Raw genomic sequence first — 12,415 nt, forward strand, 5'->3', positions numbered from 1 at the left:
AGGGTTTGGGGACCCGGGTCCTACCCCAGGGGACATGTATCAATGCAAAAAAAACTTTTAAAAACGGCCGTTTTTTCGGGAGCAGTGATTTTAATGATGCTTAAAGTAAAAAAAAAAAAGTGAAATATTCCTTTAAATATCGTACCTGGGGGGTGTCTATAGTATGCCTGTAAAGTGACGCGTGTTTCCCATGTTTAGAACAGTCCCTGCACCAAATGTCATTTTTAAAGGAAAAAATCTCATTTAAAACTGCTTGCGGGTTTAATGTCATGTCGGGTCATGGCAATATGGATGAAAATCAGTGAGACAAACGGCATGGGTACCCCCCAGTCCATTACCAGGCCCTTTGGGTCTTGTATGGATATTAAGGGGAACCCCGCACCCAAATTAAAATAAGGAAAGGTGTGGGGCCACCAGGCCCTATATACTCTGAACAGCAGTATACAGGCGGTGCAAACAAGACAGGGACTGTAGGTTTGTTGTTAAGTAGAATCTGTTTGTAATTTTGAACATTTTTAACGTGTTTAGCTCCAGCCAAAAAATCTTTTCTAAGCTTTTTGGAAAACATAGGGAAGGGTTATCACCCCTGTGACATTTGTTTTGCTGTCTTTCCTCCTCTTCAGAAGATTTCACCTCACTTTTTTGTCCCAATGAAAAATGTTTTTTGAAAATTTGGGTTTTTTTGTGGAACAAGGATTGGAAAGCATCAGTGGAAAGGAGAAATTGTTTTCCCATATTAACTCTTACAGGAGAGAATTTCCCTTCCTAGGGGTAGATTTCATCTCACTTCCTGTTGTCTCCTTCCGTTTGCAAGTAGGAGTCGTTTGTAAGTTAGATGTTTGAAAGTAGGGTCCTGCCCTATATACTCAGCAGAAATTTGGGCCTTAGGTGTTGCTGTGGCCACAACACTGTAAGCCCTCACAGGGCCCTGCTGTGAAATATTAGATCAAGAATTGTAATTACATGCCCCTGTTGAACAGGAGCTGAAAAATTAGGCCTTAGGCACTGGTGCTGGTGCCACAACACTGCAACCCCTCACAGACACTCTAGTTGGAACGCAGGAACGAGCCCTGCTGCAAATTATTGCTTCAAAAATTGTAATTACACGCCCCTGTTAGACAGGGGCAGAAAAATTGGGCCTTAGGCACTGGTGCTGGTGCCACAACACTGCAACCCCTCACAGACACTCTAGTTGGAACGCAGGAACGAGCCCTGCTGCAAAGTATTGCATCAAAAATTGTAATTACACGCCCCTGTTAGACAGGGGCAGAAAAATTGGGCCTTAGGCACTGGTGCTGGTGCCACAACACTGCAACCCCTCACAGACACTCTAGTTGGAACGCAGGAACGAGCCCTGCTGCAAAGTATTGCATCAAAAATTGTAATTACACGCCCCTGTTAGACAGGGGCAGAAAAATTGGGCCCTAGGCACTGGTGCTGGTGCCACAACACTGCAACCCCACACAGACACTCTAGTTGGAATGCAGGAACGAGCCCTGCTGCAAAGTATTACATCAAAAATTGTAATTACACGCCCCTGTTAAACAGGGGCTGAAAAATTGTGCCTTAGGCACTGGTGGTGGCGCCCAGAACCAAAAATGTTCTTACAAGCTATCAGCGTGATGATTGAGGAGGAAGAGGATAATTACTCAGGGATAGTCACTCAGCATCAGCATAGGCAGTCTTTGAAGGGATCTGAGATTTCAAAAAAAATTATTCGGTTACATCAGCATCAGGTGCTTGGTAGCTGGTGGTGATCCAAGACTCATTCATTTTTATGAAGGTCAGCCGATCGACCGAGTCGGTGGACAGACGCACCCTGTGATCGGTTACCACGCCTCCAGCAGCACTGAATGTGCGTTCCGAAAGAACGCTGGATGCAGGACAGGCCAGTAGCTCAATTGCATACTGTGCAAGCTCTGGCCAGTGATCCATCCTCAAGACCCAGTAACCCAGAGGATTTTCGGTGGGAAAGGTGTCCAAGTCTGATCTTGCCCCTAGGTATTCCTGCACCATGTAAAACAGACGCTGGCGATGGTTGCTGGAACCGATCATACCTTGGGGCTGCGGACCAAAAAATTGTCTGAACGCATCGGTCAGACGGCCACCTTCTCCACCGCTCCTTCTTTGACTGACCGAAGCCTCAGCAACACGTTGTCCAGAAACAGGAGTTTGTAACCTCCCAGTCTCTGGGAACGCGTTGCACAGACCTTTCTGCAAGGCCTCCTGAAGATGTTTCATCCTCTGCTCCCTCTGCGATGGCAAGATAAGGTCCGCAACCTTACCCTTGTAACGTGGATCAAGGAGGGTTGCCAGCCAGTATTGGTCCTTCTCCTTGATACCACGAATACGAGGATCCTTACGCAGGCTTTGCAGGATCAGGGAGGCCATGCAGCGTAGGTTTGCTGAGGCATTCGGTCCGGAGTCCTCTGGGTCACTAAGAACGACATGGTCCGCAGCCACCTCCTCCCAGCCACGTACAAGTCCATGTGTTTCTTGGGACTGATCCCTTAAAGACTGCTGCTGATGCTGAGTGCCAGGCTCCACCTCCATACTGACACAATCTTCCTCCTCCTCCTCTTCCTCCTCGTCCTCTTCCTGTGTGATCGGCGGGCACGCAGGAACACTGTCTGGATAAAGGGGGCCTTGAGAGCTAAGGAAGTCCTCCTCTTCCTGCCTCTTTTCTGCCTCAAGTGCCCTGTCCATTATTCCACGCAGCGTGTGCTCCAACAGGTGGACAAGGGGGACAGTGTCACTGATGCATGCACTGTCACTGCTCACCATCCTCGTGGCCTCCTCGAATGGTGACAGGACAGTGCATGCATCCCTGATCATGGCCCACTGGCGTGGGGAAAAAAAACCAAGCTCCCCTGACCCTGTCCTGGTGCCATAGTCGCACAGGTACTCATTGATGGCCCTCTGCTGCGTGTGCAGCCGCTGCAGCATGGCCAACGTTGAGTTCCACCTGGTGGGCATGTCACAGATTAGGCGGTTCTTGGGCAGGTTAAACTCCTTTTGGAGGTCCGTCAGCCGAGCACTGGCATTATATGACCGGCGGAAATGCACACAGACTTTCCTGGCCTGCCTCAGGACATCCTGTAAGCCCGGGTACCTGCCCAAGAACCGCTGCACCACCAAGTTAAGGACGTGAGCCAAACAGGGCACATGGGTCATTTGTCCCTGTCGGAGGGCAGAGAGGAGGTTGGTGCCATTGTCGCAAACCACCATTCCTGCCTTAAGTTGGCGTGGCGTCAACCACCTCTGAACCTGCCCCTGCAGAGCTGACAGAACCTCTGCCCCAGTGTGGCTCCTGTCCCCCAAGCACACCAGCTCAAGCACCGCATGGCATCTTTTGGCCTGCGTACTTGCGTAGCCCCTTGAACGCCTACGGAGCACCGCTGGTTCCGAGGAAGAGGCCATGGAGGAAGAAGAAGAGGAGGGGGTGGAGGAGAGAGGTGTGTCACAATCAGCATTTTGGAGGCGTGGTGGCGGAACAACCTCCAACACTACTGCACCTTGTCCTGCATCCTTCCCAGCTGCCAGCAGAGTCACCCAATGCGCCGTGAAACTTAGGTAACGTCCCTGTCCATGCCTGCTGGACCATGAGTCAGCGGTAATATGCACCTTACCGCTGACCGCCCTGTCCAGCGAGGCATGGACATTGCCTTCCACATGCCGGTAGAGAGCCGGAATCGCCTTCCGTGAGAAAAAGTGGCGTTTGGGTACCTGCCACTGAGGAACCGCACATTCCACAAACTCACGGAAGGGGGCAGAGTCTACCAACTGAAAAGGCAGCAGTTGAAGTGCTAGCAATTTTGCCAAGCTAGCATTCAACCGCTGGGCATGTGGATGGCTGGGAGCAAACTTCTTTCGGCGGTGCAGCAGCTGGGGCAGGGAAATTTGCCTGGTACAATCTGACGTCGGTGTACCAAAAGCAGATTGCCCACAAGTACTTGGCTGTGACACACCTAATTCTACACCTTCATTCCTCTCACTGCAGGTCTCAGAGAGGACTGAAGGTCTAGTGGGGTTGGAAATCTCAGCTGATGAGGAGCAAGGAGAGATCCTCTTTGTTCTTTGGTGTGGGTCTTTTAGATACGCTTGCCAACGAACTGCATGGCAGGTCAACATATGTCTGGTCAAGCATGTGGTACCCAAGCGGGAGATATTTTGGCCACGCGAGATACGCTTGAGACATATGTTGCAAATAGCAGCGGTGCGATCTGATGCACTCGTCTCAAAAAAGGCCTACACCAAAGAACTTTTTGAATAACGCGCAGAGACTGCAGCGCCCTGCACATGTGGAGCTTTGGGGTGTGATGCAGTCAATGTGCTGCCCTTAGGCTGGCCCCTGGAGGGCATCCTGCCTCGTTGGTGATGTGCTGCCGCCTCCTCCTCCTCCTCCTCCTCCTCCTCCTCCTCCTCCTCTCTCCTATCAGGCACCCACGTTGAGTCAGTGACCTCATCATCCCCTCCCTCCTCATCTTCTTGGGCACCCCCTCTGTCCGCGCTCATGTTACTGCCTTCATCGAGCTCAGTATCGTCATCAGAGCCTTCCAAACGCTGGGCATCCTCCTGGAGCATGTACCCAACACTGTGGTCAAACAGTTCGAGGGAATCCTCATGAGGACATGGTGGAGCTAGGGAAGGAGTCACTGATGACATTGAGCTGAGGGAAGAGGCCGCTGCTTTGCCAGACAAAGCACCCTGGGCATGGGTGAGAGAGGATGAGGAGGATGAGGACGGCTTGGTCATCCACTCGACCAAGACTTCCGCATGTTGCGGCTCAACATGGCCAGCTGCCGAAAAAAAGGCCAAGCGTGTCCCATGGCCACGTGCTGATGAGGATGCACCGTCTCCACGACCAGCACTAGACACAGAGCCTGCTTGCCCTCTCTTATTGGCTTGTGACTGTCTGCCTCTCCTTCTTGGCCTTCCAGACATACTAATGGCCTGTAGCTGCACTAAGCTGGGATAGAACACCTGTAATTTTCTTCAAGTAGCTTTATATACTGTAACCAGACAAGCCTGCCTGTCAGTAGGAAGATAACAGGAACGGATCTAGCTGAACACTGTGAGCAGGACGCACTGTACTAAATGTAAATAGTCTAGCTGCCTGACCGTGGTACTAATAGGATCAAATAGAACACCTGTAATTTTCTTCAGGTAGCTTTATATACTGTAACCAGACAAGCCTGCCTGTCAGTAGGAAGATAACAGGAACGGATCTAGCTGTACACTGTGAGCAGGACGCACTGTACTAAATGTAAATAGTCTAGCTGCCTGACCGTGGTACTAATAGGATCAAATAGAACACCTGTAATTTTCTTCAGGTAGCTTTATATACTGTAACCAGACAAGCCTGCCTGTCAGTAGGAAGATAACAGGAACGGATCTAGCTGAACACTGTGAGCAGGACGCACTGTACTAAATGTAAATAGTCTAGCTGCCTGACCGTGGTACTAATAGGATCAAATAGAACACCTGTAATTTTCTTCAGGTAGCTTTATATACTGTAACCAGACAAGCCTGCCGGTCAGTAGGAATTTAACAGGAACGGATCTAGCTGAACACTGTGAGCAGGACGCACTGCACTAAATGTAAATAGCAGGAACGGATCTAGCTGAACACTGTGAGCAGGACGCACTGCACTAAATGTAAATAGCAGGAACGGATCTAGCTGAACACTGTGAGCAGGACGCACTGCACTAAATGTAAATAGCAGGAACGGATCTAGCTGAACACTGTGAGCAGGACGCACTGCACTAAATGTAAATAGCAGGAACGGATCTAGCTGAACACTGTGAGCAGGACGCACTGCACTAAATGTAAATTGCAGGAACGGATCTAGCTGAACACTGTGAGCAGGACGCACTGCACTAAATGTAAATAGTCTAGAAGATAACAGGAACGGATCTAGCTGAACACTGTGAGCAGGACGCACTGCACTAAATGTAAATAGCAGGAACGGATCTAGCTGAACACTGTGAGCAGGACGCACTGCACTAAATGTAAATAGCAGGAACGGATCTAGCTGAACACTGTGAGCAGGACGCACTGCACTAAATGTAAATAGCAGGAACGGATCTAGCTGAACACTGTGAGCAGGACGCACTGCACTAAATGTAAATTGCAGGAACGGATCTAGCTGAACACTGTGAGCAGGACGCACTGCACTAAATGTAAATAGTCTAGAAGATAACAGGAACGGATCTAGCTGAACACTGTGAGCAGGACGCACTGCACTAAATGTAAATAGCAGGAACGGATCTAGCTGAACACTGTGAGCAGGACGCACTGCACTAAATGTAAATAGCAGGAACGGATCTAGCTGAACACTGTGAGCAGGACGCACTGCACTAAATGTAAATAGCAGGAACGGATCTAGCTGAACACTGTGAGCAGGACGCACTGCACTAAATGTAAATTGCAGGAACGGATCTAGCTGAACACTGTGAGCAGGACGCACTGCACTAAATGTAAATAGTCTAGAAGATAACAGGAACGGATCTAGCTGAACACTGTGAGCAGGACGCACTGCACTAAATGTAAATAGCAGGAACGGATCTAGCTGAACACTGTGAGCAGGACGCACTGCATTAAATGTAAATAGTCTAGATAGAAGATAACAGGAACGGATCTAGCTAAACTGAATACAGTGTATATATATATATGCAACACCTGGGATGCATATATATACACAATACACTGTAAGTGCAGCTAACTGACTGACTGTTCTGCCTAATCTATCTAACTCAAATCAAATGACACTGTCTCTCTCTCTCTCTCTATCTCTCAGCACACCGGAACACACACTACACAGGGCCGCCGTGCAGGCGGCCTTATATAGTGTGGGGTGTGTACTAAATCCCCTGAGCCATAATTGGCCAAAGCCACCCTGGCTTTGGCCAATTACAGCTCTCTCTACTGACGGCGCTGTGATTGGCCAAGCATGCGGGTCATAGTGCATGCTTGGCCAATCATCAGCCAGCAATGCACTGCGATGCCGCAGTGAATTATGGGCCGTGACGCGCCACACGAATTTAGCGCGAACGGCCCATAACGTTCGCAATTCGGCGAACGATCGAACAGCCGATGTTCGAGTCGAACATGGGTTCGACTCGAACACGAAGCTCATCCCTAATCAGCATCATAAAAATGGCTTATACAGTATAAATTAAAATAAATGGGCTTGAGATAACTTAAACATATTATTGCACACCTACATACTGTTAAAAAAGAATTATTTCTCTATAATGTATTGGTGGATGAGAATGAGCTTGCCTCAGATTTATAGACATAAAATTAGCTGTAATCCAAGCTGAATACAGACCTCTTGGATTTGGTGTGCCTATCTTTATCTGTAACAGATAAGTAAAATTAAGGAAACAAATGTTTTCCCCTTAAAAAGCTACCACCAAGATTACTAGACTAAATATTTTCTTCCTGTAAATCCTTCAGTATGTCACCCAGCAAAATTGGCATAAAAACAATGATATAAAAACAATTGTGCACAGAGCTGCACAGTAGCAGCAAAGATTTAAAATACTTACGTATAGGAGTTGGTTTTGGCATCATGGTAACAGACCCAAAATGACCTAAAACAGATTATTTTTTTACAGCATATTCTCGCATCCAATTTGGATTGCACCAAAAATAAAACAAAACAAAAAAAAAACTCTTGATTTAGCTACTGACATTATTACAGGACAGGTAATAACAGGTAATCCATAGATCATGCTAACGTTTCTCACTTTAACACTGCGCAGTATAAACAGTAGATTCTCTTCCATGTATTCTTGAAATGTACAGTACAGTTGGACTCTGCTTCTCTATATTACTTGGTTTTGTATGATACACCCTGCTTCTCCTCCCTTTTAGCTTTGTTACGTTAACTGGCAATTCCTGGCTGTCATTTTGACAGCTGGGACATACAGTATCTCACAAAAGTGAGTACACCCCTAACATTTTTGTAAATATTTTATTATATCTTTTTATGTGACAACACTGAACGAATTACACTTTACAAGTGTGTGTGGCGGCAACCAGGTGAGGAGTACAAAGACAAGTGTGTCTTGCCTACAGTCAAGCATAGTGATGGGAGTGTCATGGTCTGGGGCTCCATGAGTGCTGCCGGCACTGGGGAGCTACAGTTCATTGAGGGAACCATGAATGCCAACATGTACTGTGACATAAGAAAGCAGAGCATGATCCCCTCCCTTCATTGGCTGGGCCGCAGGGCAGTATTTCAACATGATAATGACCCCAAACACACCTCCAAGATGATCACTGCCTTGCTAAAGAAGCTGAGGGTAAAGGTAATGGACCGGCCAAGCATGTCTCCAGACCTAAACCCTATTAAGCATCTGTGGGTCTGTGGGCATCCTCAAAAGGAAGGAGGAGGAGCGCAAGGTCTCTAACATCCACCAGCTTCGTGATGTCGTCATGGAGGAGTGGAAGAGGACTCCAGTGGCAACCTGTGAAGCTCTGGTGAACTCCATGCCCAAGAGGGTTAAGGCAGTGCTGGAAAATAATGGTGGCCACACAAAATCTTAACACTTTGGGCCCAATTTGGACATTTTCACTTAGGGGTGTACTCACTTTTGTTGCCAGCGGTTTAGACATTAATGGCTGTGTGTTGAGTTATTTTGAGGGGACAGTAAATTTACACTGTTGCACAAGATGTACACTCACTACTTTACATTGTAGCAAAGTGTCATTTCTTCAGTGTTGTCACATGAAAAGATATAATAAAATATTTACAAAAATGTGAGGGGTGTACTCTTGTGAGATACTGTATTTTCTACCACATTGGCAAAGAAAAGCATTGCTTTAAGGACAACATCTTCTTACGAAGATTTAATATTCAAAATGAGTTTTGTCATACCTTTATCATTCTTGTCAGCAGGAAATTTGGGGTGATTCCAGCTGGATCCAGGTCCATTTGGTTTGATTTGCTTATCTATATATTTAAAGGACAGGGTCAATTAAGAAGAAACTGTTTTATTAGAGAAACCCCAAGTTTGCCATTCTATTTTAAATAATTTATTCTTAAAGTGGAAGTAAACCCATCGATTTAACAGTTTAAAAAAACAGTTAAATTTGCGGCACATGCCGGGAACGTAACTGTCACATTAGATGTGCTTTCAACCAAACTACAAACAATCCAATGGCTGGTGACATAACTGATCACATGTGCAGCATTATGGCAGTTGACGATAAATCCCTTCACGCCGACCTAACACAAATACAGTATGCGGCCCCACTGTACTGGGCTTTTGTTCCGTGGGGCTGTATATTTTCCTTTGTGCTGGAAGTGCACCTCACAGAGTGGCCCGGGCCCCGTACTAACGATCGGGACCCAGAACTAACAATTCTAGGTCACTTAATAGCTGTGATAGCTTCTGATTGGCTATTAGAGTAATCCAGTAATCAGTCACTGTGAAGCCCGCCCCTGTGTTTTCTCTCTGTGAATGGAGGAGAGAGATAAATCGTATCTCTCTCTCTCCCTGCAAAGTAAAAAAATTTAAAAAGTGTGTAAAAAAATAAATAAAAATAAAATAATAATAATAATAATAATAATAAAAAAAAAAATAAAACAATACAAAAAAAAAATACTTGGATCAAGGCTGGGTGTTCGGGTCAAGGTCAGGGTCCATATTTTTTTTTTTGGACAGGATTTTTACTTTTCTTCTATTTTTAAATTAGTATCAGTGTCAGTGTGTTTTAGGTAACGTAAAAAAAAGCAAAATGCGCACTATTGTTTTTGGGCTGTGCTATGGGTACAAACAACAACCTAACATACACATATGTGGTATTGCTGCAATTGTTAGAGGCTGGAGAATTTAATTTGGGTTGTTTTTTGGTGGAAGGTTATGGTAGTAGCAAGATATTATAGCTAAAATAAAAAAAAAATTTTTTTTTTTTTTGTTACTATTTTGGGCCAGTTTACCTTTGATAATGAAAAAAAATAAATACAAAAATCAGGAGATATACATTACTATTTACCACCAAATGAAAGCCCAATTTGTCCTGAAAAAAAATGCAGTATAATCCATCTGGATGTACAAAGTAGTTGTGATGATATATACAGTTTTACAAGCACATGTCAAAGTTGCAAAATTGTGCTTAGGCATTAAGATTTGATTTACCCTTAGGCACAAAGGGGTTAAAAAGAGGCCAAGGTGGCAGCTATCTTTGGCTGAAATCGATAGAAGGGTTTACTTCCACTTTTAGTAAGCAACCCATATTTTAGTAAAAGCAGCACTGGTATAAAAATAGATTTGCACAAAAACAGTACTTGTAAATTACTTACTTGCAGGTGCTGGTTTTGGCTTTGACTTAAAAGCACCTGAAATAGACTATATTTTATACAGGCATTCTTACATCAAATTACATCAAAAAAAGTGCACCACATAAAAAAAAAACTTTGGAGTTAGCTGCTGAAGTTTATTATCAATAAAGAATGCTTTATGGATCATATCGAAATCTACGATTTGATCATTTGATCATTGTGAACTTGTTTTCTTCTATGTGTTCTCCCAACAACCTCAATGTATTACCACTTTGTTTCTCTATGCTGAAACTAACAAGAAGTAACTAAGAGACTAGGAGAAAAGATGATAATCTGTCCATATGTTGAGGTTTTTTTTAATCTATACTGTGTCTATCTATCTATCTATCTATCTATCTATCTATCTATCTATCTATCTATCTATCTATCTATCTATCTATCTATCTATCTATCTATCTATCTATCTATCTATCTATCTATAGATCTATAGATCTATAAATATCTATAGATATATAAATATCTATCTATCTATATATCTATCTATCTATATACATATATATATATATATATATATATATATATATATATATATATATATATATATATATATATATATATATATATATATGTATATATATATATATATATATATAATTTAATTTAACACACCTGCTCCCCATTCACAGCTGAGACCTTGTAACACTAATAAGTCATATGACACCGGGGAGTGAAAATGGCTAATTGGGCACAATTGGAACATTTTCACTTAGGGGTGTACTCACTTCTGTTGCCAGCAGTTTAGACATTAATTGCTGTGAGTTGAGTTATTTTGAAGGGACAGTAAATTTACACTGTTATACAAGCTGTACACTCACTACTTTAGATTGTAGCAAAGTGTCATTTTTGCAGTTGTCACATGAAATGATATGATAAAATATGAATGTGAGGGATGTACTCACTTTTGTGAGATACTATATATATATATATATATATATATATATATATATATATATATATATATATATATATACATGCCACTGGCAAGTACAGCTCTCGCAAAGACTATACCAGGTATTTTTATTGTTATCTTCATTTTTGAAACAGTTGTGGATCTGGGGCATATCACAGATGCCCTGACAAACCTCATCTAATCTCCTCTCCAACAACTCTGTGGCTGGATTTATTGGAAAATTCTGATTGTCATACTGACAGCCTGGAGTTATTTTCTAACACACATTTTGTGCCCCCATCCCCCATAATAAAAAAATATTGTCAAGTTTTATTTACCCTATCCACATTCCAGCTCTGCCCCCAGTTATCCTGTGCCACTGGTCCTCTTTGGGCAGAACAACAGTCATTTTATTCTGCCCATTACATGTGAGCCCAACTGGCTGTTTACATGTCCCCTAGGCAGGGGCGTTGCTAGGTTTACAAAAGATCTGGGGCTAGAGACCATAGCAGCGAAGTAAAGAAAGTCATACGCTCGGGCAGGCATATACATGCATATAGTACACGTGTGTGTGTATGTATATATATATATATAGATATATATATATCTATATATATATCTATCTATATATATAGATATATCTATCTATCTATCTATATATAGATCTATCTATCTATCTATCTATCTATCTATCTATCTATCTATCTATATTATCATTACATCAGGGTCCCCAAAGCTCCCCCCCCCTTACATCTGGGTCACCAGGGAGCTTGTTACCTACCACAAGATGCAGATTGTCAATTGTCACATCACCTGCCACCAGATGCAGATTATCACATACAGAGAGTCTAGGGTATATAGAAGAGAGGCTAGTGTATACAGAGAGGCTAGTGTATACAGAAGACTGGGTAGGGTATATGGAGAGGCTAGGGTATACGGAGAGGCTAGTGTATACGGAGAGGCTAGTGTATACAGAGAGGCTAGTGTATACAGAGAGGCTAGTGTATACAGAAGACAGGCTAGGATATACAGAAGACAGGCTAGGGTATACAGAGAGGCTAGGGTACATAAAAGATAGACTAGGGTATACAGTGAGGCTGGGAATACAGAGGGTCTGGATATACAGAGGCTGGTGTATGCAGAGAGGCTGGGTATACAGAAGACAGGCTAGG

The 12,415-nt window shown here is 44.1% G+C and overlaps 1 protein-coding gene across 5 annotated transcripts in view; it reads right to left on the reverse strand.

Moving 5' to 3' along the window:
* The window catches only part of LOC141112209 (mucin-5AC-like), a 251,901-nt gene that overhangs the window by 191,039 nt on the left and 48,447 nt on the right, over positions 1-12,415 (reverse strand). For 4 of the 5 annotated variants that reach the window (XM_073604809.1, XM_073604807.1, XM_073604806.1 and 1 more), the window contains 3 exons: positions 10,316-10,351; positions 8,888-8,962; positions 7,554-7,598 (listed from right to left, as the gene is read on the reverse strand). In XM_073604809.1, the coding sequence (XP_073460910.1) occupies positions 7,554-7,598; positions 8,888-8,962; positions 10,316-10,351 (156 nt within the window). The remainder of the gene's footprint in view (positions 1-7,553; positions 7,599-8,887; positions 8,963-10,315; positions 10,352-12,415) is intronic. The other variant, XM_073604808.1, reaches the window with a different exon arrangement.

The sequence above is a fragment of the Aquarana catesbeiana genome, linkage group LG11 (assembly GCF_042186555.1).
Source record: "Aquarana catesbeiana isolate 2022-GZ linkage group LG11, ASM4218655v1, whole genome shotgun sequence".
Lineage (NCBI taxonomy): Eukaryota > Metazoa > Chordata > Amphibia > Anura > Ranidae > Aquarana > Aquarana catesbeiana.